Raw genomic sequence first — 25,144 nt, forward strand, 5'->3', positions numbered from 1 at the left:
AACTCCTGAAGGATTTGCTGTCCGCTACATCCGCACCCATTCGTGTCGTCCTTTGGACGGTGGAAACTCGGCTGCTGTTTTGTTGTAGTCGCTAAACAAGGGAGGTGAGAGAGCTGCAGAGATAAGTGCGCTCTCTTTGCTAGCACAGACCAGTCTGTGTTTTGGCGCCATCCTTACATCATCTCTTTATTGGGGAGAGAGAGAGGGAGAGGGAGAGAGAGAGCGCGCGAGAGAGAGAGAGAAACTCCGTGCAGCCGGGCTCCTATCCGCCAGTCCTCAACTGAGAAGCGAGACTGACGGACCGACTGGCGTTACAGCCACTCAGCTGTGTGTTCCCCTCTCCCGCTCTCCTGCGCCCACAGCAGCCGTGAAGATGCGCCGGCACCGTCCTGCCCAGGGACTGACGTTGTTATTGCCGGTGGTTTTATGGATTTTCTGTCATGTCAGCGGTGTGCACGGAGCTCTACCAACAACCCGTAAGTTGTTCTTTTCAGTATTTTTGAAATGGTCTTCCAGGGCTGTTTGGGTGAGAGTGGGAATGGGTGAGAAACAAACGATCTGCCTGTGGAGAGAAGCGGCACAGGTAGAGGTTTACGGCTACGTTAGTAGTGCCGGGCGACAGAGGCAGTGAGAGGCAGAGGTTGAAGCGGGGTCGACTTTTGAGTTCAAGCCTAAACGTGTTAGCGCTTTAGGGTCTGTGGTGCCTTTATTTTTGGCGCACGGGATTTTTATGACCGCTGAGATGTTTAATTGCGTTTTTTTAGGGGACTCCAGAAATTACTTGAGTATTGAGGGATAGTCACAGAATTAGTGAATGGCATTTAAGTTTGGCAGTAGTGGTTTGCTGTTTATTGTGGAGTCCCAGTCATCAAAGTGGACCCGAGAGAAGAACAGTTGGAAAACGGTTCAACTTCCAACAAAGGGTTCCCCCCCTCCTTTTTATTTTCAGCGCTTTCCTGTTTTTTGATGTTCTGTAAGAACATTACATTTGGTTTTAGACTATTGCGTTTGCATAAAACAATCCAAGTAAAGAGATTTTGCTGAATGCCCATTTTCTTTTAAAAAGAGTTGTGGTCTAATAGGGCTAAGCTGTAACTCTCAACAACTAAGGGTGCATTGATTTGAATGGTTTTGTCTACTTGTAGGGTCTGATTTAGTTTTTTTATGGTGTGCAGTTTGCATTCTGATTAGACTCTCCATCAAGCTCACTGGTCTCAGCATATTAAAGCCTAAGCCTTTTTTTTAAGGTCATTGGAAAACTTAGATGATTAGCATTCCGCTTTTATTTGCTCCCCCCCCCCCGTAAAGCCGCCACTTCACTGCTTAATTCTTGGAACACTTGATGAAGGCTTCTATTCGATCCACGCTGTAATTTCAGTCTTGAGAGTTTGTTTAAACATTGCCCGGTGTTGCATTTGTTCTTCACTCTAATTGTCACTGTCACTGACATACTCCAGGAATTCAGTGTTTATATTTTATGAACATATCGACCGCAGTTGTTTCTTTTTCTACTTTTATAGTATACTGAAGTAACTGCGTGTCTGACAGTTTTGATATAGAATGCGTTATTACTGGTCTTATCTGATTTTTATTTATTTATTTAACTTGGATTATCCAGCCTTGGTTCAGTGGCATTGCGATCTTGCTGACGGTGACTGAGCCGATACTCTGAGGGTTCAGTGTAACTGATTCCCCCCGCGATCGCAAGGGCTTCTCAGGTCCTGGATGGATGTGCCCGTGGACGCGCCTCATTAATCATCCCATCTGACAGACAACAACGGAGAGACGCTACCGCGAGTCGCTTGAGCAGGGGTACGCGCGCGAAGCAGTGTCAGAGAGCGTGACGGGAGGCAAAGGATACCTGGAGAGTTGGAAGAGTTTGCCTGTGCGTTTCTCGCGCACAAAGCTTTCGTTAATAAGAGCGACCTCACAACGATCAGGTGTCATTGTGGCAACGCTTGATAAGATGTGGAAATCCAGAGTCCTCTTACTCCCGTCACCTGGAGGGTCTGACCGGGGGAGCCTCGCTATATCTGAGAGGACAGTGTCTCATTAAAAGTTAGATTTCAGATCGCTTTAAAAATGTATCAGCCGCCACCTCTTACATTTTCCTATAATTAGTGAGTGAGAATGTGTTTTACCATTTATCTAGCGCCTTTAATATTATAATGCAAACATGTGCAAGTCTGTAAGTGTTTCCAGTGTACATTAAGCATGTGTGTTCTGTGTAAGACAAAAAAGCGACGGAAGGATTTTTTCCCCTGTTCATGCGGGTTTATATTCATTTGCATGTTAGATGTGAATTCATCTAAGTTTTCACAAATCCAAGTTGAATCAAGTCTTTTTTTCTTTCTTTCTTTTTTAATCGGGCTGGTACATTCACACAAGTCCTCGGTCTTACTTTAAAGGAAGATAGATGATAATCTGTGAATTGTACACTCACCATAGAATTCGACAGATCAGAAACAGAAAAACATTGAAAAACAGCAAAGGTGGTCTGAAGCCAATGCAATGGAGATGATAAAGTGATACGCTGAAAAACACAAGAATATGCTCCAAGAGGACATCCGGCAAGTGTTACCAAATAAGATAAGACAGAGCCAAATGGCCTTCTTGCTACCGTGAAAACCTGGGAGCAGGGCAGACTGCACAAACACATAGACACACAAAAACCACAAAAAAGGGAGACAGACACAAACAGTTGAGAGCGAGAGAGGAAGAGAGAGAGGAGTAGTGATCAGACTCCTGGAGGATCAAGATTCAGCTCCAAAAACATCTGGACCGAAGCACTGACAGCCAAGGGAGAGAGCGATGCCTCAAGGATGGATAGGGGTCTGGTAGCAGCAAGCACAAGCGAAACAGGAGTAAATATAACCAGGCAATCCAGTGAAAAGTTAAGAGGAAACAATGATTTTAAGTGTGGATTTAAAGCCCTGAAGGGAAACAAACAGGGAGGTTATTTCAGAGGAAGGGGGATGTGATTGGTTGGCTGTGAAGCTGGCTGATTTCTTATTAACTCTGGGGCCAGACACATGCCCTATTATTGCGTCCTCTTGCAGCGCTTAGTGCAAACATTTTGAATCAGATCAAAGTTTTACAAAAAGGGAAGCTTCATGCTGTCTCATGAAATAAAGTGTTTCATTTTTCTATCATTTTATTGGGTTAGGGTTAGAATTACGGTTATAATTAGATGAACATGCATGCACAAATATAGATACAGTAACTCAGAAATACATATAAGATGTACACTCAGCCATCAGATACATGCAGTGGAAGAAAAATGGGTTATGTCTGTCCTTGGTGTACTTTAGTGGTATCCTCTACTGAGCTGTCACTGTGCAGTATGTAAATCTGTTGTTGATGTACTGTGTCAAGGCAAGGTCTGCCTACCATAATGTTTCATTATCATTTCATAACCAATCAGACTTTAATTTTTCTCTTTACCATATTTTTTTCTGATTAAGTTGGTTCACACAGAAAATTCACGACTGGATTATTTGCTCAGTGTCCATATACAGTGCTAACATACTTAAATATATTTTATATGCACAGATATTTTCCTTGGCTGTAAAATATTCCAAGAAGAGCTTGTTTTATTTAGCTTTAAAGGTTATAATTTTAATTAATTCGCTTTGAACTCTCTGGCGCTCCTTTGCAAAGCTGCTATTCATTACTCGCATAGTAAAGGACAAGAATTAAATTTTTAAGAGTCACAGCACCAGTGTGTAAAACGTAAAGGATGTGCCTTTAAGTCAGTGTGTTGGTGGGACTCTGGGTGGTTAAATGGGATGCCCCTAGAGCCTGTCTGATATAGAATCAGATTAGCCTTTTCTCATCTCATTAAGCTTGCCAGGCCATTTGACATAGACATCAGTCTGGTTTCACCTCCAGGGCAACAAGTCAGGGTCTCCTGTTCTTCAGTATACATATATAAAAAACAATATAAAGCCAAATGGTGACATTTGCACACAGAAATGTTCTTGTGTGAGTGTGAATCACTGGCAGTTTTTCCAGGTTCTGGTCCAAACAAATCATTTGACACTGGAAAAAGAAATTTAGCTTTTTTCCACTCAAATAAATGATTGCATTTCCATTCTCTTCTACTGGGATATAGAGTGAATATGGTTATAAAAGCAAACCCTTTAACCACCACATGGGTCAACTTCTTGCCAATTCTCTGTCTTGTTTTTGTGTTTGTGTGTCTGAGATGGCTCCCATTAGGAGGTGATAATGATAGGATTAAGGCTGCAGGAAGCAGACTGGTTAGGCTCAGATTAGAGCAGCACTACACTTGCTGTGTAGCTATGTTTGGCCCTTGGATATTTATATGTGTGCACCTGCCTGTGTTTTGGGAATGTGTGTGTGTGCGTCCACATTTGTGGATTAATCATGCACTGAGACAAGTGAACCAGAGCTAGGAAATAAGGTGTGGATGTTAATTGCACTGCTGTTTCTCTGCTCTACCCCCTCCATCTAAATTGCTGCCTTCCACCTGTTTTTTTGCTCCTTTGCACTTCCTTGATTGCTTATCCTCCTTTTCTAATTCTCTTTGCAGCTCTTCCTCTACCTTTACACCTACCTTTATGCCTCCTCAACAAAATCTAGCAAAAATAAAAAGCAAGTCATCTCCTATTTTTCCACTGCCTCAACCCTACCTGTAACTGTAGTGATTCATCTCTCTCACCCCTACATTACTCCAAATTCCTCAGTCTTTCTCTCATCATTTTTCCTACATGTACATGCCCACTTCCCACACTTGTATTTTATCCACAAGAGAACATAGAAAACATATAAAATATTTAAGCTAAGATAATGTACAATTTTAAGAAAATTAAGAAAACTTAATTAGCTCATTTTTAATTTGATGGGAGCAACACATCACATAAAAGATGTGACAGGGCCAAGTTTACAACTGTTAAGGATCCCCCCCCCCCACACACACACACCTTTAACAACAGTCTGCAAACATCTGGGAACTGAGGAGACCAGCTGCTGGAATTTTGGGAGAGGGATGTTGTTCAATTCTTGTATAGTATACGATTCTAGCTGCTCAGCAGTCCTGGGTAGGGCTGGGCCATATCATACTCTTCACGGTAATACCAATATAATTTTGGGCAACGATAGAAAAATGAAATATTGCGATAGAATATGGGTAAAACGCGCATGCGCAGTGCCTTTATTATCATACGCACACGTCGGAAAAAGCATGGCGGCGAAAGCAAATCGTTGAATGAAACGGATGAACCAGAATTGGTTTGTAAAAATGCTGCAACTTCAGTGGTGTGGAACTGGTTTTGCTCTTGTCCGTCAGACACAGAACAAAGCACTATTTTTGGTAGCGCATGCTAGCGGGCCGTCGTTATTGCCGTGTTTTTTTGTAAAATACGGCACACTTAAAATCAATCCTTTGATTTTTCTGAAAATCGACAGTGTATGGAAGAAATATAGTATCATCAGAATTCAAGTATTTTTAGACATTGAATTTATGACACTGAATTTTTATCCTCCAAATGTCCCTGCAAAAATATTCACCTGCAAAAAATTCACCTGCAAAAATTCACCTGAAAAAAATTCACCTGCAAAAAATTCACCTGAAAAAAATTCACCTGCAAAAAATTCACCTGCAAAAATTCAACTGCAAAAGTGATGAACTTTAATGACCCAAGCCAGAGCAATCAGCACCAGATCGAGTCGAGTGGCTCTCGGCCAATTAAATTACGCTGTTTGATCACATGACACCGTTAGCCAGCAGTTTGTCTCCTAAAAGAGAGCTGTTTAGAGGTGAGTGATTAAGTTTTTCTCCTAAATAGAGATCATTACAGAACGCCTAGTCCTACTTAAAATCCCATTTATTTTTATTTTATCATCTACTCGAACTAAGGAAAACGTTTGACTAACTCAAAGACAATTTCCACGCCTCCCCTGCCTGACTGCAAAGGCAGTTTTGAATTTAGGAGCAGCAAGATGGAAGCGGCAAACCCTGGCGATTCTCCGGTAAGTATATTGTTTTTTATCTTCAAGTTTGTCTTTTGAAACCTTAATTTTATTTAAATCCGTTGCTCACGTATAAAGTACACAGACGGGGTCTTTGCTCAACTCGTCTGAGGCGTGTCTCACTAAGCGCTACATGCTAGCATCCTGCTAACCGAGCTACCCTTTACATGCTGTGCTTTAGAAAATAGGATACTCGTTAAAAAAATACTCCGCAGATATTGATAGATAGACGAACACTGCAAATATAATGTTGTAAACGAAAACGGCCTTTGGTGAAGTGGTAAAATACACCATGAATAAAGCCATAGAGTGAATGGCTGCCATGGTTGCAGAACAGCCTGATTTAATGACAAGAATGGGGAAGAGTGAGGCGAAGTGAACCAAAGCCACAAAACACGGTCAGACAAGGCGGCAAAAGGGCAGTGATCTGTCCGTCAGTATGAAGTTGGTGTGTGCTTTGGTGAACAAAAACTCCAGACTGGTAGCAGGAAGGTGGGAGACTCGTGTTTCACTGGAATAGTGGTGAATTAAGACATCCTTTGTTGGGGACATTTAGGTGTAAATGCATCCATACAGGCAAGACAGAGGCAGACCAGACAGTGAAGAAAACAAGGCAAACATTAGAAATATTAAAACGGAAATATAGGATTAATATAACATACAATTGGGGAAAATGTAAGGAACACAATGTAAATGATATTGTAAAGTCATTAAAACAGCATACTCTGATTAAAAGAAACAGATAATTGGGTAGGATGATGATGATAATAATAATAATGTTAAAGAACATGTACAAGATGGGTATGTATACTTGTAGCCAGAACTTAACTACAAAGTTGTAGCATGCCAGACCATCTTGATTGAATGTAACTTCGCTCCACACAAGTTTTATGGTAGACATATCCATATTGGTATCTAATAAATGATTAATTCTTAGATTTTATCAAACATTAATTTATAAATTGTTTCTGTCTTTATGTGTTTGTTTCAGATTATGCAAGATGTAATTATTCAGTCAGCAAGACACTTGCTGCAGTTACTGACATCATCCAACTGAACTGCTGCTGTGATGAATCAGAATACAAGGTTTACTTTAGCAAGACCTATGAGTTAATGCTACATTTAACTAAATTGTTATATATTTTGTGTCCAATATTGTCTCCATATGATTTTGTTTTTTGCAACATCTTGCAGAGAACAGAGTCAAGGTACCAGCTTGGTCAACCCTAAAAGACCATCTGTTCATCAAGAAATGACCAGGTGAAAAAGTCATAAACTAAACACTCTGCATGAATTTAGGATGCAACTTTATATCTTACCTGCTCTACACTCAGGGCTTGAATTACAACAACAGTCAATCACATAAAAAAAAAAAAAATACTTTTGGTAGTTCTGTGTCTCTCTCTCTCCTCCAAACCCAGATGGCTGCTGGTACTGAACCAGGTTCTGGTTCTGCTGGAGGTTTCTTCTTGTTAAAGGGGAGTTTTTCCTCTGCACTGTCACTTCATGCTGCTCAGTGTGAGGGATTGTTGAGGTTGAGTCCATATGTCCTGCGAACAACTGCTGGGCAATGACACCATGCAATCTTCTGGGATTCCTTGGATAGAAAACCTGTGAGCTGCACTTGTCCTTGGTCTTCACAGCTCACCTTTTTACTGTTTATTGAATCAAAATTCTCCAGTGACATGGATTCTACATTGTAACTGATGTGATGTTCTATAAAGTGGTTTTAATAAAAAAAAAAAGGCAAAAATTAGTTTGTTTCTTTATTCAATTTTTGAACAGTGATACTCATTCAGTAAATGCAAATTATTTACATGGCAGTGCACTACAGGCATAAATCTAGACCCCTAGATAAAACATGATGGCATTATAGCAGTGACAACTCCTCCACAGTAGCAGGTGGGATTTTTCTTTTTTGAGGACGGCTCCTTTTACCTGTCACTACAGATGGTCTGTTTGTTCTGATCAAGAGCCTTTTTTTGGGCAGCTGAAGAGAAGTCTATCTTATGGCCAACCTCTGGCTGTATCTTGGTCATATTACCCAGCAAAACCCAGTATGCAGGTTCATCTGTAACAGTCCTTGTGCCACAGATCACTGTTGCTTCTAAATGGTAAATGGCCTGTATTTATATAGCGCTTTACTAGTCCCTAAGGACCCCAAAGCGCTTTACATATCCAGTCACCCACCCATTCACACACACATTCGCACACTGGTGATGGCAAGCTACATTGTAACCACAGCCACCCTGGGGCGCACTGACAAGGCTGCCGGACACTGGCGCCACCGGGCCCTCTGACCACCACCAGTAGGCAACAGGTGAAGTGTCTTGCCCAAGGACACAACGACCGAGACTGTCTAAGCCGGGGCTCGAACCGGCAACCTTCCAATTACAAGGCGAACTCCTAACTCTTGAGCCACGATCGCCCCCCTACATTAAACAGAAGAGCAGTGACGTGGGTGCAGGTCTCCGTGACTCCGGCCTTACAGCTGCAGTGGGCGGCTTCAACCTTCCCTGTGATGCTCACAGTGACCCATGGCTGCCATGCTGGTTCATTCAGTCTTTGAGAGTGCAGGACCTGAAACACACACAAAGTTCTTGTCTTTAAATGAACTATGAGCCAAGGCTGACATAAATGTTTTATCTACTTAATCATTAATGTAACAGTGTTTAGAAAGTTAGCACATACATGTAATTTTTCATTTCTTTATGTGTCCATCTATAGAACGCTGCATGTTATAGTGTAAATCTGCCTGTTCTCTGTCAGAAACCTGCCTGCAGAAAATGAACCTAAAGGATGTAATGCAAGGATGTCATCACTTTCAAGATGGAGAAAGCATAAAGTGACAATTATGAATCACTTAATATGATAAGGAGATTCTGCAGGTCATTAATCAATGTATAAAATTAAATAAAATTATTTTTAGTGACACAAGATACAAATATGGAAGGAAGATGTATAATCGCTCAGTTTGGGGAAATTGTGGGTAGCCTGCAAGGGCCTCAACTTCTCCATACCCACAATGTGCAACAAATGGGCACAGCTATCTTCAACAGTGGAACATCGGCCAGTTACTTCCAACTTTAACGCAGCTTGTAGTCTTGGAGAGCAGCACACCACAACTTCTGCTAACAGTGGAAACAGATTAAGAAATCCATGCAAACAGATTCATAAACCGAAAGAATATTATTTTACAGGATTAATGATCATATCAGCCGCTGGCTGATCACAAACCCTGAGGGTGTATACGAGAAGCAGAAGAAGCAGAGGGAATATCCAGTTTAAGTTTAGATAGTATTTGTAAAGATATTGACCATATCCTTTTCTGAAAGTGTGGATATAATGGATGGGGTAAGGTACTGACTAGGGCTGGGCCATATTATACCGTTCACGGTAATACCGGTATAATGTTAGGCAACGATAGGAAAATGAAATATCGCGATAGAATGGGAGTAAAACGCGCATGCGCAGTGCCTTTGTTTTCATACGCACATGGCCGATTGTTGAGTGAAACAGATGAACCAGAATTGGTTTGTAAAAATGGTGCAACTTCCGTGATGTGGAACTGGTTTGGTGTTTGTCCATCAGATACACAACAAAGCACATTTTTTTGCACAACATGCAAGCAGCCGTTGTTATTGTCATATTTGTCGGACTAAGATGCTCTTAAATCTGGGAGTAATCTGGGTCCTAAACTCCGTATACTTCAGGTCAAACAACACTGCAGCATCACTTAGAGTTAAAAACTGTCTAAATTCTTTCATCTTTAATAAAACGATCAGCATTGCTGCTTTACCAGGTGTAACTATAAAGTTTAACTTCCAGGCATCCATGAAAACAAAAGTTATTACATTTAACGGAGTTAGAAGTTAGCAGGAAGCTAGCGGAAGTTAGCTCGCTAGTTACCTAAGCATGATATTGCATGTTCTGACTGAGAGATTTCTGAAAAAAATCAAACGTACAGCTCTGCTATCACTTCCAACATAAATGAAGACAGGAAACTAAACAGCAGCGATGTTTGCAGGGTTACTGAAGTTGGGCTAGCTGGTATATAATGATGTGCTACGTGCTCGCTAGCGACACAGCTATGTTAGCATAACATAAACAGTGAAGCTGAAGGACGAACACTAACACTTTTCCACTTATAAAAGTTAACGTGAAGGTTCTTCATGGTTAGAGACAAATGCAATCGCATGGCAGGATGCTGTAAACGGACCAAACTTCAGTCAGGAGAACAACTGAGATAATCCATCCACAATACGAGGTTAGTCATTAATATACTGCAGCAACATGGGAATAGAGCAGCTGCCAGAGAATTCAACATTAATGAATCAATGGTACAGAAGTGGAGGAAGCAAGAAGAATGAGTTTAATAAAGTTTGATTTATCTGACTGCTTTGTTTCGCTTAATGTGCCTTATAATCCCGTGCACCTTATGGTCCGAAAAATACGTACTGCACACTGCAGTTTAATGTTGCAAAGCACCTCTTTTTAACTTCAGTGGATATTATACATGGTTATGCTCAGGATATGTCAGCCCATTTCTACTGGAAATGCCTTTTGGTTAAACTTTCAGCAAGGAATTTGCATTTGCACTGTTACATTTTTATAAAGCTTTAATGTACATAAAAACCAGCTTCTTGTTTAAGTGAAAATAAATGGAAGGTTGTCTTTTTGCGCTAGTAATGTTGTGGAGTTGTATTTTGTCTCGCATCAATTATATCGTCGGTTATATCGTTACCGCAAATTTTCAAATATATATCGTGATAAATATTTTTGGCCATATCGCCCTGCTCTAGTACTGACATGCTACAACTTTATAGTTGTTAAGTTCTGGCTACAAGTATACATACCCATCTTGTACATTTTTTTTATTTTTTTATTATTATTATTATCATTATCATCATCATCCTACCCAATTATCTGTTTCTTTTAATCAGAGTATGCTGTTTTAATGACTTTACAATATCATTTACATTGTGTTCCTTACATTTTCCCCAATTGTATGTTATATTAATCCTATATTTCCGTTTTAATATTTCTAATGTTTGCCTTGTTTTCTTCACTGTCTGGTCTGCCTCTGTCTTGCCTGTATGGATGCATTTACACCTAAATGTCCCCAACAAAGGATGTTTTAATTCACCACTATTCCAGTGAAACACGAGTCTCCCACCTTCCTGCTACCAGTCTGGAGTTTTTGTTCACCAAAGCACACACCAACTTCATACTGACGGACAGATCACTGCCCTTTTGCCGCCTTGTCTGACCGTGTTTTGTGGCTTTGGTTCACTTCGCCTCACTCTTCCCCATTCTTGTCATTAAATCAGGCTGTTCTGCAACCATGGCAGCCATTCACTCTATGGCTTTATTCATGGTGTATTTTACCACTTCACCAAAGGCCGTTTTCGTTTACAACATTATATTTGCAGTGTTCGTCTATCTATCAATATCTGCGGAGTATTTTTTAACGAGTATCCTATTTTCTAAAGCACAGCATGTAAAGGGTAGCTCGGTTAGCAGGATGCTAGCATGTAGCGCTTAGTGAGACACGCCTCAGACGAGTTGAGCAAAGACCCCGTCTGTGTACTTTATACGTGAGCAACGGATTTAAATAAAATTAAGGTTTCAAAAGACAAACTTGAAGATAAAAAACAATATACTTACCGGAGAATCGCCAGGGTTTGCCGCTTCCATCTTGCTGCTCCTAAATTCAAAACTGCCTTTGCAGTCAGGCAGGGGAGGCGTGGAAATTGTCTTTGAGTTAGTCAAACGTTTTCCTTAGTTCGAGTAGATGATAAAATAAAAATAAATGGGATTTTAAGTAGGACTAGGCGTTCTGTAATGATCTCTATTTAGGAGAAAAACTTAATCACTCACCTTTAAACAGCTCTCTTTTAGGAGACAAACTGCTGGCTAACGGTGTCATGTGATCAAACAGCGTAATTTAATTGGCCGAGAGCCACTCGACTCGATCTGGTGCTGATTGCTCTGGCTTGGGTCATTAAAGTTCATCACTTTTGCAGTTGAATTTTTGCAGGTGAATTTTTTGCAGGTGAATTTTTTTCAGGTGAATTTTTTGCAGGTGAATTTTTGGCAGGTGAATTTTTTTCAGGTGAATTTTTTGCAGGTGAATTTTTGCAGGTGAATATTTTTGCAGGGAAATTTGGAGGATAAAAATTCAGTGTCATAAATTCAATGTCTAAAAATACTTGAATTCTGATGATACTATATTTCTTCCATAACAGTGCCCCTTATAATCCCGTGTGCCTTATGTATGAATTCTGGTTGTGTTTACTGACCTCGAAACGATTTTATGTCGTACACGGCCCTCGAAAATTTGTCAAATGTTTTACTACGACTTTGCTAAGCTACGAACCCGCACCGCTTGATGGATTGTTGGAGCATTACAGCTATCGTAGGCAGGAGCATCGCAGAGTGATACGTACTGTGCTTCAACATAATATTACCGTATTGTGTGTGTATAACCTCTTTTTAAGTTTTGTGGATAATATGCATAGCTATGCTGAGGATGTCGGACAATTTCCACTGGAAATGCCTTTTGGTTAAACTGTCAGCAAGGAATTTGCATTTGCACTGTTAAATTTTTATATAACTTTAATTCACATAAAACAGCTGCTTGTTTAAGTGAAAATACACTGATGTTTTTTTTTGCACTAATAAAGTTGTGGAGTTGTAAAGTATTTTGTCTAGTGTCAATTATATCGTCAGTTATATCGTTATCGCAAATTTTCAAATGTATATCGTGATAAATATTTTTGGTCATATCGCCCTGCTCTAGTCTGGGTCTTTACCATATATTTGCTTCATGATGCACTAATTACCTTTCAGTGTAGACAGTGTCTTCCCAGATGTGCCAGCTCCATAGGCACTAATGCATCCCCATACCATCAGAGATCCAGCCTTTTGAGCGGAGTGCTGATAACAAACCATAAGATCCCTCTCCTCTTTAGATTGGAGATAACGGGCATCAGGTATTGATTTTCAGTCTCATCCCTTGCACACAGAAATTTCTCCAGACTCTCTGAATCTTTGAACAATTATATTTTATAAATATCAATATGAATTGATAACGATGAGTTATTCAAACTGTTTAGAATTTTACTGTGATGAGCATTATTCTGGAAAGACATAGCATGCATGGCTGACACTGCTGTAGGTACAACTGATCTAGATTTGTTATTTCTTCAGTGTTATGCATTCCTCTTTTGAAAAAAGCATAGCAATCATTTGACAACGGCAAACTTGTTTCTTAGAAACTAATTTATTTCTGACACTGTAGCTCATTCCTGACGCCTTGTTTTCCCCTCCCACAATGCTATTTAGTAAGCAACACTCTGCTGGAAATGTTAAAACATTTTAATATCAAGTGAACAATAGCTGCAAGTAGATTTAGTTAAACAGGAAACTGGTGGGGGAAAGTAGGTAGAGGAAGGTTTTAACATTACAACAACCTGAACAGCTCACATAATGTAGTAAATGCCACAAGTTTGCTGAAATTTGATTGCTACAGAATAATAAATATGTATTCTTCTTTCTGCATGGCCAAATTTCTTCTGTTTTCATGTGCTTGTAAAGCGTCAGACTTTCTAATTACTTCAAGGTTGAGATGAAAATATAGGTGGTCTGGATTCCACTGTGCAATATATTCAAACATGTATTGTCAAAATATTAGCATTCATGGGCTAAAATAGAGGCTTTCTTATTAATATCACAGTTCATGAGACTAACAAACATGTATAAGTAAAAACTGGCCCAGAACTGCTGCATTTTCTGCTCTTACCTTCAGCTTTATTCTCAGACTGGTGTGTCACTTTCCTCGACGAATTGAAATTTCTCTCTTGGAAGGAATGCTACTGCAAGGCTATCAATGTTTCATCATGGGAGCAAGGCCACAGTGATACAAATATGCACTGACAAGTCATACTACATAATTCCCCTAACAATGTCAGTAACGTAACATGGACAAAAGCACACACACACCATGCAGCTCACATACACACTACCATTGTCCCCTCCCCTCTTCAGGCACACAAACTCGCACTGTTCATTAAACATTATTAACTTCAGATGTATTAATTGCAAATGAAACCCATAATACGGAGTGCAGTATGATAATTATGTAATTCTGCTTCTCTGGGTACAAATTGGAGCATTCATGCTTCACTGTATGTAACACTGCAGCTCTATGTGTCTGCATGTGTAAATGTGCAGAATCAGAAAGTTATTCTAGTGGAATGTGTTCTTATTAGAAGCCATCAGAATCTGTCCACCTCATTTGACAGCAGTCTCTGAGTTGGAGATTAGACTGGCAAGGCAAAAGGGAGGAAAGAGAAGGACAAGAGACGAAGCACCACGATGAGAAAAGTGACAAGGATGAAGAACGACACCTCAAGGAAAGATGGTCAGGAAGCAAGGATTTTCTCTGACACCTTGCCATTAAAAATGATCATTGTTATTGTAATCTGTAGCAGCATCAAAGTGCAGCAGTTGCATTAGTCAGAGAATAGGACAGTGATACTCCAATTCCCTTTGGTGGTGCCCACTATCGAATTAATTCTTTTCAAATTAAAAAGTCACTTTATCATTGACTTCATGTAATCTATAAACCAGGAAGTCCCAAATAAATTATCTTTTTTTAATAAAACAAATACTGTTTACAGAAAAATGGCAGATAAATTAAAGGTCTAAGAATGCAACTTTATTTTTAATCTGATGTTCTCAACATAGAAGAAATAGTAAGCATCTTCAGTCACTCATGGCGATTAAGCAACTGAAAATCCAGTAAATTATTTTTCCAATTTGTAGTCTAAGTATGCAGTTTATCCTAAACTGATTTTTTAAAGCATTTTCTTTTTTTCTTTTTTTTTTCTTTTTTACATTTTATTGCAAATGTTTTTACTGTTGAAGACGTATTGGGAGCTACAGGAGTCTCTCCTGACTGATTCTAATGCGTATAATCTCTGAGTTTTTATTACCTGTGTACAGCTCATAGATGAATTATGTGGGATTTACCAATTAGCTTTTAGAGAAATGGTGCTTTGCCCTGTTGGTCAATTGAGAACCATTGTTAGTGCAGAAAACTTTTAGAAAAATGACATGTGCAGCAACACATGCTACAAACAGTGACATAGGATTAGCCTACACAGGTCCACAAAAAAAAGCTCTGCATGATATTTTGACCACATTATTAAATTTTTTAACTATTAATTCATTTATGTAAGTCATAAACATTCCCAAAATGTAACTTCTTAAAGACAGATTTCATATAACCAGAATAAATCACATGAAATCTGACAGTATCAGTAGCAATCTCCTAAACGGTAACTTGAGTTTGAAAAGGCAAGCCTTAAGCTAAGTGAAACTGCACGAACTTATTTGATATATCTTTAAACAGCCACGCATTCATGTCTGTTCATTTTAAAATATTTTCCATATCAATTTGAAGGATTGAATTAGATTTAGTTTATTGGCAACACATACTCTTTTTTGTTTATTTTGCTGGGAACTAAACAAAGGACTGGATATTTCCCCAAAAAAGCATAATATGGACTCGAATTCCAGTTTGCTTTAGCCTCATATGCAGTAGGATCACTTAGAGGGAGATAATATGTAGATAGGGAAAGGCTCTTGGCCCTAGATTAATCCTGGCAAAATGCCATAATTGATTTGTTCTAGACAAAGCAAAGTGTCAGGAAAAAGCAGTTAAAAGCATTGCACTGTACCTGAACTGACCCCATATGACCAGAGCCAAAACAACGGTGTCAGAAAGAGCACTAACAGCCGTCCCTGTGAGTAGCAGGAAAAAGCTTTAGACACACCGGCCAGAGTAGTGTTGTACCCCCTGCATATGTTCTTGAACAGCACACAGTGGTAGGAAGACTATCGGTGTCACTAGTTCAACAACACGTACATGATCACTAGTAGAGATGGCACGATACCACTTTTTCATGTCCGATACCGATATGAATCCGATATAGTGTTTTTTTTAATCAACAAAACTGTTTTTTAAATATCTTGCGGCATTTTGTATAAGTTCATACTCAAGTTTAAAACAACAACTACACTAAAGCTATTCTGTTATACCTGTATGCAAAAAAATATATTTCATAGTTCAGCAATACTGATCAATAGAGCTGGGCGATATGAGATTTTTTCATATCACGATATGTTTTTTTCATTTCAGGCGATAACGATATCTATCACGATATAAGCCAAATAACTATATTTGTAAGATTTAAATGTGCCGTTGCTCACAAGTAAAATGTGAAATAATCAGCAGCTTGTTTTTATTTAAATATTTATTTCCCATAATAAGTTCAACAGGGTAGATGTACTTAAGGAACATGAGACTTTTTCAGATAAATAAAGGCAAATATTGCAAACTACACAAAAGGCAGCCGCTAAAGCGTTTAAGTTTCAAAATAGAACAAACAAAACAGACTAAATTGTCAATTCCACTTAGAAACAAAATATTAATTCTAAAAATAAATCTTAGTTTGTTTTACAGAAGAACAGACAAAACTGACTAACTTTTTTCAATATCAAATAAACTGAGAACTAAAAGGAAATTCTCAATCTCTCCTTGTTGTATAGCTGAGCTTTTCAAACAGTTTTAACAGTTACTTTAGTCTGACAAAAGCCGAATGACGAATTAGCGCTTCCAGTCAGAGACTGAGGCTACGTCCACACGTACACGGGTATTTTTGAAAACGGAGATTTTCCATATACACACAGTAACTGTGTGTATATGTAAGCATTTAAACACTGCAGAGAGTAGAATTAACAGTAACAGTATTGTAGAAATTCATTTCACCGAAACAATAACGTGGCGCACAGTGTGACGCATGCACCAGTTCATTGTATTTCCAGACTTGCTTTCGGCACAATTTACAGTGCACGCTACTCTGTTTTTTGTCAGACTTGAAATAGCCGAAATACCTTCACACTACGGAACTTCTATGGCTCTTCTGTTTGACAATCTCTCCGGCATTGGAACCATCATCTGTTTTCTCTTCGGTCACGCTCGGTTGATTTTTCTAGTCGGCACACTCATTTCCTCCATTACGCGCTGGCTCCATTACCCGCTGGCTGCTTCCCAAACAAACACACGTGCCGCTTGGCACTTGTGCTGTACGTAACAAGTCACGCGACGTGACGCTGCAGCTGTGATTGGTTCGGCTCGGCGCTACTTAATTTGGATTGGCTGACCTTTTTTTTTTTTTTTTTTTTTTTTTGAGGACAAGAGCGGCGAGGTCTATCGCGATAGCTTAATTTCTCTATCGAGTAAAAGTTATATCGCGATACATATCGTTATCGTTCTATCGCCCAGCTCTACTGATCAATCTAATAAACTTAAACCTACACCATCCTCCCTATTCTGGTATTTTAAAGAGTACTTAGCGTAAATATTAAGCAACCTAACTAATAGGGTTCCAACTCCCAGCAACAACAAAAATAAATAAATAAAAAATAGGGAACCACCCCTCACGCTCCACCTCATGATGCTTAATCGACGTAATCAACCTTAATTTGATGCAGTGTGAAAAAAAATGCACAGAAATCAATTATTTTTCAAGAAATATTAAATAGATTCAACATCTTTCTTCAACAAAATTGCAGACTGCACAGATGGTACCTTCCCAAAGGAAAAAGTACTATAGCTTACTAGGGTATATTAGACTTAATAGTTGCTATATACAGTAATTGACTTCTATTCATTTTACATCAAATTAAAACTTTGGGTGTCAGATAATTATTTATTAAAAGCTAGACATTTTAAATGAGAATAAGAAAGAAAAGTATGTCTTTGTGCCCCCTTTTCCCTGTTAATGCCCTGTCGGCCCCCCTGGCTAAACTTTGCTAGATCCGCCCCTGCACAGTTACCAGTGTCAGCTACGTAGAAAAAGATCCTGGAGTAGAAAGTAATATTAAATACATTCTAACAACAGCTGATCAAGCTTAAACGTGCTGCTGTTGTTCAGCCGCTGGTTTCCTCTTTCTGGTGCAAAGTGGGCCAAAAGCAAACTAGAGACACGGACTCACGACAGAAAAGCCGATCAGCTGATCGTTAAGCAGTTTCATGATTGAAGTAGCAGCGAGAAGAGGCAGTCGCTCCATATATCGTTTGGTAAGCTTAACGCAGGAATGCTTTACAAACATTCAGAGATGGACTTACACACTTGCTTTACTTCTCTCGGGGATAACTTTGTCGGAGATGAAATGCCGGGTTGCTAGCGAAGCTCCAAATGCTATCCAGACCACGACAGGTCCCGCATGCCACAGCCGCTCAATCACGTGATGCATACTGCTCCGAGTGCTAACGTTCTGAGGTGAGTTACGGCGTGTTGCAAATTTTGTGAGGTGCTTTCGTGATATTTAATGGATCGGATTACATTTTTTATTTTTCTCCGATATCCGATCCAGTAATTTAGGTCAGTATCGGACCGATACCGATACGTAATATCGGATCGGTCCATCTCTAATCACTAACTGCTGTTTTTTACACTTACTGTTAGTCATGTTTCATTTAAGTGCCAGTGTGCCTGCACATGTGATGTGACAATAAAAAGTGATTTGATTTGATTTGATTTGATTTGATTTAAGTGGCCAAGCTGGAGCTATCGACCAAATCCTGTTATACTTATGTAGTTGCTATTCACATGTTTTGAATCTTCTGTTTCATTGTGTAAGGAAAATTAAAAAGCTTTGTAAAGCTGCAAAAAAAAAAAAAAGATTAGCCAACAGGTTATGGAAAATCTACCTATACTAATAGTAGTAAGGATCAGGGCTGAATATTTAATCGAAAATGAAACTAAAACAACATTCGCAGCCTCTAATCGATATCCTCTTGCTCCAGTCATGCATAAATTAAGACATTCCTCATTATATACTCTCCCCTTTAACACATACTACCAAGTGTCACATGATTCTGCTCTGGGTGTTTCCACTCTGTGGCATGGAAACATCACGGAGGTAAAGTAAAATAGCGACTTAGCTTAACAAAAAAAGTTTAAAAAAAAGTGCCATGTTCGTAATTTGGACTCATGTTTTGGCTTTAATAAATAAAAACATCAAACAAAAGAAGAAGAAGAAGAAAATATATTTATATATCTGTGATTGTGTGTGTGTGTATTCATGCATCAAAATCCAGCTAAAATGTTCAATTACTTTTCATTTGAGGTCATATCACCCAGCCCTATTAAAGCTATTAAAATATTTTTTGGGTTTCATTTTTGTTTTTACAAATGGAATTGGTTTTAATTAAAGAGTCATATTACTGCCTCACCACTTGCATCATGGACCTCTCAGGTATTTTAAAACAGAGCTGCACTTTACTCACTGATTGACTTTATGTTTTAGTTTAATGTTGAAACTAGTTTCATGCTTCACGTTTCCTCAAATCAAAGATGATTTGAACCACCCAGGGCCATTTGGTAATTATCACATTGAAATATGGAATTGATTCTTTAGAATCATTATTGTGATCTTTTTAATAATCTAAGATTGGATGGCAACAGTGAACTACAAAAAAATGCTAAAATGGGTTAGCCTAGTTATAAAGTCACATGACAATTAAAGCTCCAGAGATGCAGGATGTCCCGGTGTCATTTAAATATTACTGTACCATTTAGTGTGACCACTGTTCTGCATAAGCTGCCGGTTACACACACTTAGAAACGATGTGAAAAAAATACAAATTAAGAAAAAAACAAACTCCTCTTTTTGCTACTTGAGTGTGATATTAGAAATTTAAATTATCGATCTCTCAGGAACGGGAGGCAGCAGATGGAGCTTCAGTGAGCGGCAGCTACACGGCATCAGAAACCTCTGATTAATCACACATACATTATTTAGTAATAGTTAGCACATTACATGTTGCATACAGTGATTTAATGAGGGTTGAGGTTAATTACACTAACTAATTAGTTACTGCTTATTTGAAAGTAATCAGCATAGATTACCAGGTCATTATTCAAGAGTTTGGCAGTGTTCATGCAGTGCAAAGTTGTTGTAATTCTTTTTTTTAAATATAGAAAGAAATAGAGTTTGGCTGAATGGTTTATTCATGGAGAATTATTAACTGTTGCTTTACGTTTGTTTTCCTTTTTTTCCATTTAACCTATATTCTGAAACTTGCACACTAGGATCTGCATGTGTCTCCTGGGTGACATAATGAATATGGGGATTATATATTAAAATCCACAGCGCAACATCTGTTCATCTGTCTGAGTTGTACACGCGCACATATCTACACGACTGTTACAGTGTCGTCGAGTGCCACTACATCTTTAGCTTTCCACCTTTTTCTCACCTGTGAAGTGCATATGGTTATTAGTGCAGTCAAAAATGTGGACTGTATGCATATAAGATAGTAGCTTTGTGTGTCTGCATTTGCACCATCCATGTGCAAATACACTTCCAAGTCCACACCTTTCATAATGGACCTTGAATATCCAGTCACCGGCTCATGTGGAAGAGTACTGTGGAAAAGGGCACTGTGCCGCAGCTAAGACAAATGCTGTTATTACTCTCAGCCTTTGCATTCAATTTGTTTTTTAAGCCGCTTGAATACCCCATTTACAGGCCAAGATTAAGTGAATTAATCTTTGAGCTACTTCCATTGAAAAAAACCAAAAAATAAAAAACAACCCCCTTTTTTCACTTTAGACTCCAAGCAAAAGCTCACAGTCAGAATGGGAACATAGCCAGCCAGGCAACTCACACATACATAACCTTGTGCTCCTGTGCTTTTCTGTGTGTGCCTGTGTGCGCATCTCTATTTCAGTATAGAGAAGCTACAGTCAGGGCTGGACTGGGATAAAAAATCGGCCCGGGCATTTTGACTAGAGACCGGCCCACCAGGTATTATAGGAAAAGCCATAAAGCCTTTAAATGAAAACAAACGCTGTTGTGACAGTGATGTACACTGCCTTGTTGGTATATGTATGTATCAATCTAATAAACTTAAACCTACACCATCCTCCCTGTTCTGCTATTCTAAACAGTACTTAGCTGAAACCCAAAGACTGCTTGGTCGAGTTAACCTCCTGAACTATCTACAACACATGGTGGAAACCTGAAATAAATACAAAGAAGAGACATGATCATTACTGAATATTAAAAATAATAAATGACAGATTTAGATATATTTTCATAAACTATTCATTTGCCACATCAATAAACAGCATGGCAGGGCAAAAATATTTATTTCTAACATGACAACCTTTAAAAAGTGAAAGGAGACAGAAAGACAGGTGAGAAAGAATAAAACTTAATTGACTTTTTGATGGCATTTTACACAAAGTACTAGTACAGTATCTAGAAAATGTGGGAAAATACTGGCATCATATACAGTACTTACTTCTGAAGAAATTATGATGGGACCCTGAAATTTTTTTTACAGTAATGTACAATAAATAAAAATTGTACAATAATGGATTTTTATACATTTTACATCACATAAAAACTTTGGTTGTAAGATCCAGATAATTATTTATTAAAAGCCAGACAATTTAAATGAGAATAAGAAAGAAAAGTATTTCTTTGTGCCCCCCTTTCCCTGTCAATGCCCTACCTGGCCCCCCTGGCAAAACTTTGCTAGACCTGCCCCTGCACAGTTACCAGCTGTCAGCTACATAGAAAAGGATCCTGGTGTAAGTTGTCTCTCAGAAACAGTTCAAAGCTTCCCTTCAACTCATTCATGTCACCTAAAAGGTAAACCTGTTTCTCCATCACCTGTTCAGCTCTCATGATTCAGTAAGGACATCTCCTGGTTTCATCTTCATGTTTCCCTCTCACCAGATAACCAAACCGATATCATGACCAGCAGCTTTTACGGCTGTGGCTCCAGCAAAGATCAGCTGATACTAGAAAGTAATATTAAATACATTCTAACAACAGCTTATCAAGCTTAAACCTGCTGCTGTTGTTTAACGCGACATCCGCTGGTTTCTTCTTCTTCAGTACGCGTTATTGTAACTGACTGTAAAAAGTCAGCACAACGAAAATAAACTTCACCTAAACTTGGTTTATATCTGACCCAGATAGACTGCAGGTCATAACTTCTTACCTGAAATTCAGTTCACCTGAAAATCGGACCGTAACACCGGTGGCCGCCTCGGTCTCTCCTCCGCCTGCCTCACCTTTCTGTCATCCACCTGCCAGCGTGTTGCACCTGCTGGCCTCCACCACTCACTAATGTTACTCAATCTGTGGAAGCTCCGCCATAGCCACCACCAAACAATTTAGTTATTTTTACACATCTCCCAGCATCTGGCCAATCCACCACCTTTCAATGTTTATACCGTTACGAAAAAAATAAAGAAAAAAACCCATCAGCCCATAAAAACAAAAAATCACCATCGGCTCACCGGGTGCCCGGTATGCCCGATGGCCAGTCCAGCTATGGCTACAGTATGTGTGTGCATGTCCTGACACAGTGCGTAACTTGGTCAGTGTGTTCCTCACTGTGGTGCATGTGTGATTGTTTGCTGAAATAAAGGGGAGAGAAAGAAATAAGGAAAGAAATGTAACTGGAGGCCCCCATAGCCTCCGGTATAGCAGGCTGGGGAGGAAAGGGATCGGACTGTGTGTGCCGGTGTGTCTGCATGTTTGGATTCTCTGGGCCGTGCTGTAAAATGGACAAATGTTCATTGTGTTCCCTGGGAGTGCTTGAGTGAATGTGTGTGTGTGTGAGAGAGAGGAAATGGATTTTCAGTGTGCAACTAGATGCATTTGAGAATTCCAAAATTGTGCGCAGGTTTGTTTGGTTTAACTTACATTGTCGGGTGTATATTTGTATCCATATGTAACCGGTGGAGGTGTAATTACAAGTGGGCCTGGTTGTTTGTCTCTCTGTCCCTATCCTGCTGCCTGTCATTTTGTCCAGGGTGTACAGTGCCTCACCTCTCACAAAACACTACGTGTTTATGAAATAAGTTTGTGCGTATTTGCTTTTTTTCTGCCTCTAACCCATCTTTTTGTGTGTGTGTATAAGGCAAAGAGTCACTTCAGATGACTGCATACTTGTGTCGTTGTGTATATCTGTGCACTTAAAGGCTAAATGTGGATTTTTGCGATTCGTAAGATTGCGTTGTGTGTCTACAAGACAAAAAGAGCCGAGGCTAGATGTGAATGAGGACCATTAGCACTGCGTTAAGGTGCCGTTACAGTGCGAGCTAAGGCAGGGGTCACAGCTTCCTTTTTAAACCTTATACCTTTCATTTACCTGCCCACATCTATATTTTTCTCTCTGTGGCTTTCTTCTCCTTTTTTTTCTCCTTGTCTTGTTCCCCATCTATCTTTGCAGATGTGCTCGTTTCTCTTCTTCCCTCATTTCTCACTTTCAAATGTCAGCCTGTTTTTTATTTACTCAGGTTGCCTCTCACTTTGACCTGCTTCATTTTTCTTCCTCCTCTTCATGTACATTTCATTTCTCCTTTGGGTTGTCAAGATTATCAGGTCAACATTACACTGACAAAGCAACTAAATTCACTCGACAACTGTAGTAAGCCTCTGTTGGGTGACCATGTCACGGATGCAGTGCCCCAGTCTGTTTTCAGACTAAATTTGGAGCTCTTTGATGCCAAACTCATTTCAGTTTTGCAGGGATAGAATAAGATAATGTGTGGAAAAGAAGAAAAACGGAGTAGCCTGGTCTTGCATGAAATTAGGTCATGGAGTTTCCAAAGTTTATTATATTTGACATTTTGTTTTCTTAAAGTGTGGAGTAACATACTTCTTTCAGTAATAGTATTTGGTTGGAGGAACTTGGAATGCAGATACACCAAAAAGTATCAGGATAGTTAAAATATTTGCAAATGATGATGGTTTCCACTGGTATTTAATGAAATGTTAAACAAATGTTAAAAAAAATCTGATTTTGCACAATGGCAAATAATACAAATTAAAATGTACCTTCAGAAATTTCACAATATCTGTCTGATTGGTAACCTAAGGTAGGTGGACAGGTTCTCATTGTGAAACTTTGCATGTCTAATTGAAACACAGAATCAGCTATACATGTGGTTACTCACAAAGCAGGTAGTTAGGATGGGTTATTAGGTCAACTAGGACATTCACAGAAAATGGCAAAGAAAAGTGAAGTGAGTCACTTGCACAAGAACAACCACAACTACTCTAACTGTTCAATCAGGAAGAAAACATAATCTTCCAACCTTTGCAGTTGGGTATATCACCAGAAAGTTCAAAACTGAGGACTAACAATTAAACACAAGCTGCTCAAACAGACCCAGGAAGACCCAGAAACAGATTGTCCATCATAATTACAGTATATACACATGTGTAAAATCAAGAAAAAACAGCTACAAAAATACAAAATACAGTAGGATTCATTAAGGTTACAGAAGGAGAGTGCTCTTGCAGAATCAAAACATAACCTGAAAGAATAAATCAGCTTAGATTAAATTTGCATACAGAGAGAACACAAAGAAGGCAGCCTTTGAAGATGTCTTTTTTCCCAGATTAATCCAAGTTCAACCTACACAAAGACAGAAAGTTTGTGCTGAGAAAGCCAGGGAATAAAGGCATTGGGGTGTCTATGGTGGTTTCTTCTTACATTGCTATTGATGTTGTGTTATACCTCCGTACACAATACAATGACTTTGAACTTGTTTTATTTTGAGATCAGTTTTCTATTGATCCATAATATGATAGTAATAGTTGAATGTAGACAGTTGTAAGTGCACATTATTCAAAGCAAAGAAAGTGGTTTATAGATTTATCAGTTTTCTTATTGTTGACATTGTTGTCATGTTAAAGGTAGCAGAGTGTAGTGTGATGCTGGGCCAATTTACATTACACTGACAGAGAAATTCATATCAGCTCCTAAATTATAGATACTAAATGAGCCTTGTCTTCACTATTGGAGCCACTGGATAGTGTAGTGGAAAGACTACACACCTCTGGAGCGGGTATCCTAAGTTTGATTCCCACCTCTTATCCAGTAAATGTCCTGTCTAGGGTCCCCCCATGCAAAAAAAACCAAAAAAAAAAAATCAGCCCTGGAGTGGCACGGCTATGTCTCCACCCTGTCTGTGGTTCAGAACACAAGAATTTCACTGCATGTTCATTATATGTTGTGCTGTGAATGTGACAAATAAAATTT

General features: G+C 39.1%; 1 protein-coding gene and 1 long non-coding RNA gene across 3 annotated transcripts in view; both read left to right on the top strand.

Annotated features, from left to right (window-relative positions):
- Positions 1–293: 293 nt before the first annotated feature.
- The window catches only part of cntnap2a (contactin associated protein 2a), a 443,305-nt gene continuing 418,454 nt past the window's right edge, over positions 294–25,144 (top strand). Inside the window, exon 1 of the mRNA XM_085418525.1 lies at positions 294–476. Within this exon, the coding sequence (XP_085274651.1) occupies positions 374–476 (103 nt within the window). The 5' untranslated portion in view covers positions 294–373. The remainder of the gene's footprint in view (positions 477–25,144) is intronic.
- Positions 5,673–7,758, top strand: LOC146662091 (uncharacterized). 2 transcript variants are annotated; one of them, XR_014913303.1, is made up of 4 exons: positions 5,673–5,781; positions 5,882–5,994; positions 6,986–7,080; positions 7,189–7,758. It is a non-coding gene; the product is annotated as an uncharacterized LOC146662091 (long non-coding RNA). The 2 variants fall into 2 exon arrangements; XR_014913304.1 differs by having other exon boundaries at positions 5,723–5,781; positions 5,939–5,994.

This window comes from Rhamphochromis longiceps, linkage group LG9 (assembly GCF_057381845.1).
Source record: "Rhamphochromis longiceps isolate RC_006_pf linkage group LG9, R_longiceps_female_GT1.1, whole genome shotgun sequence".
Lineage (NCBI taxonomy): Eukaryota > Metazoa > Chordata > Actinopteri > Cichliformes > Cichlidae > Rhamphochromis > Rhamphochromis longiceps.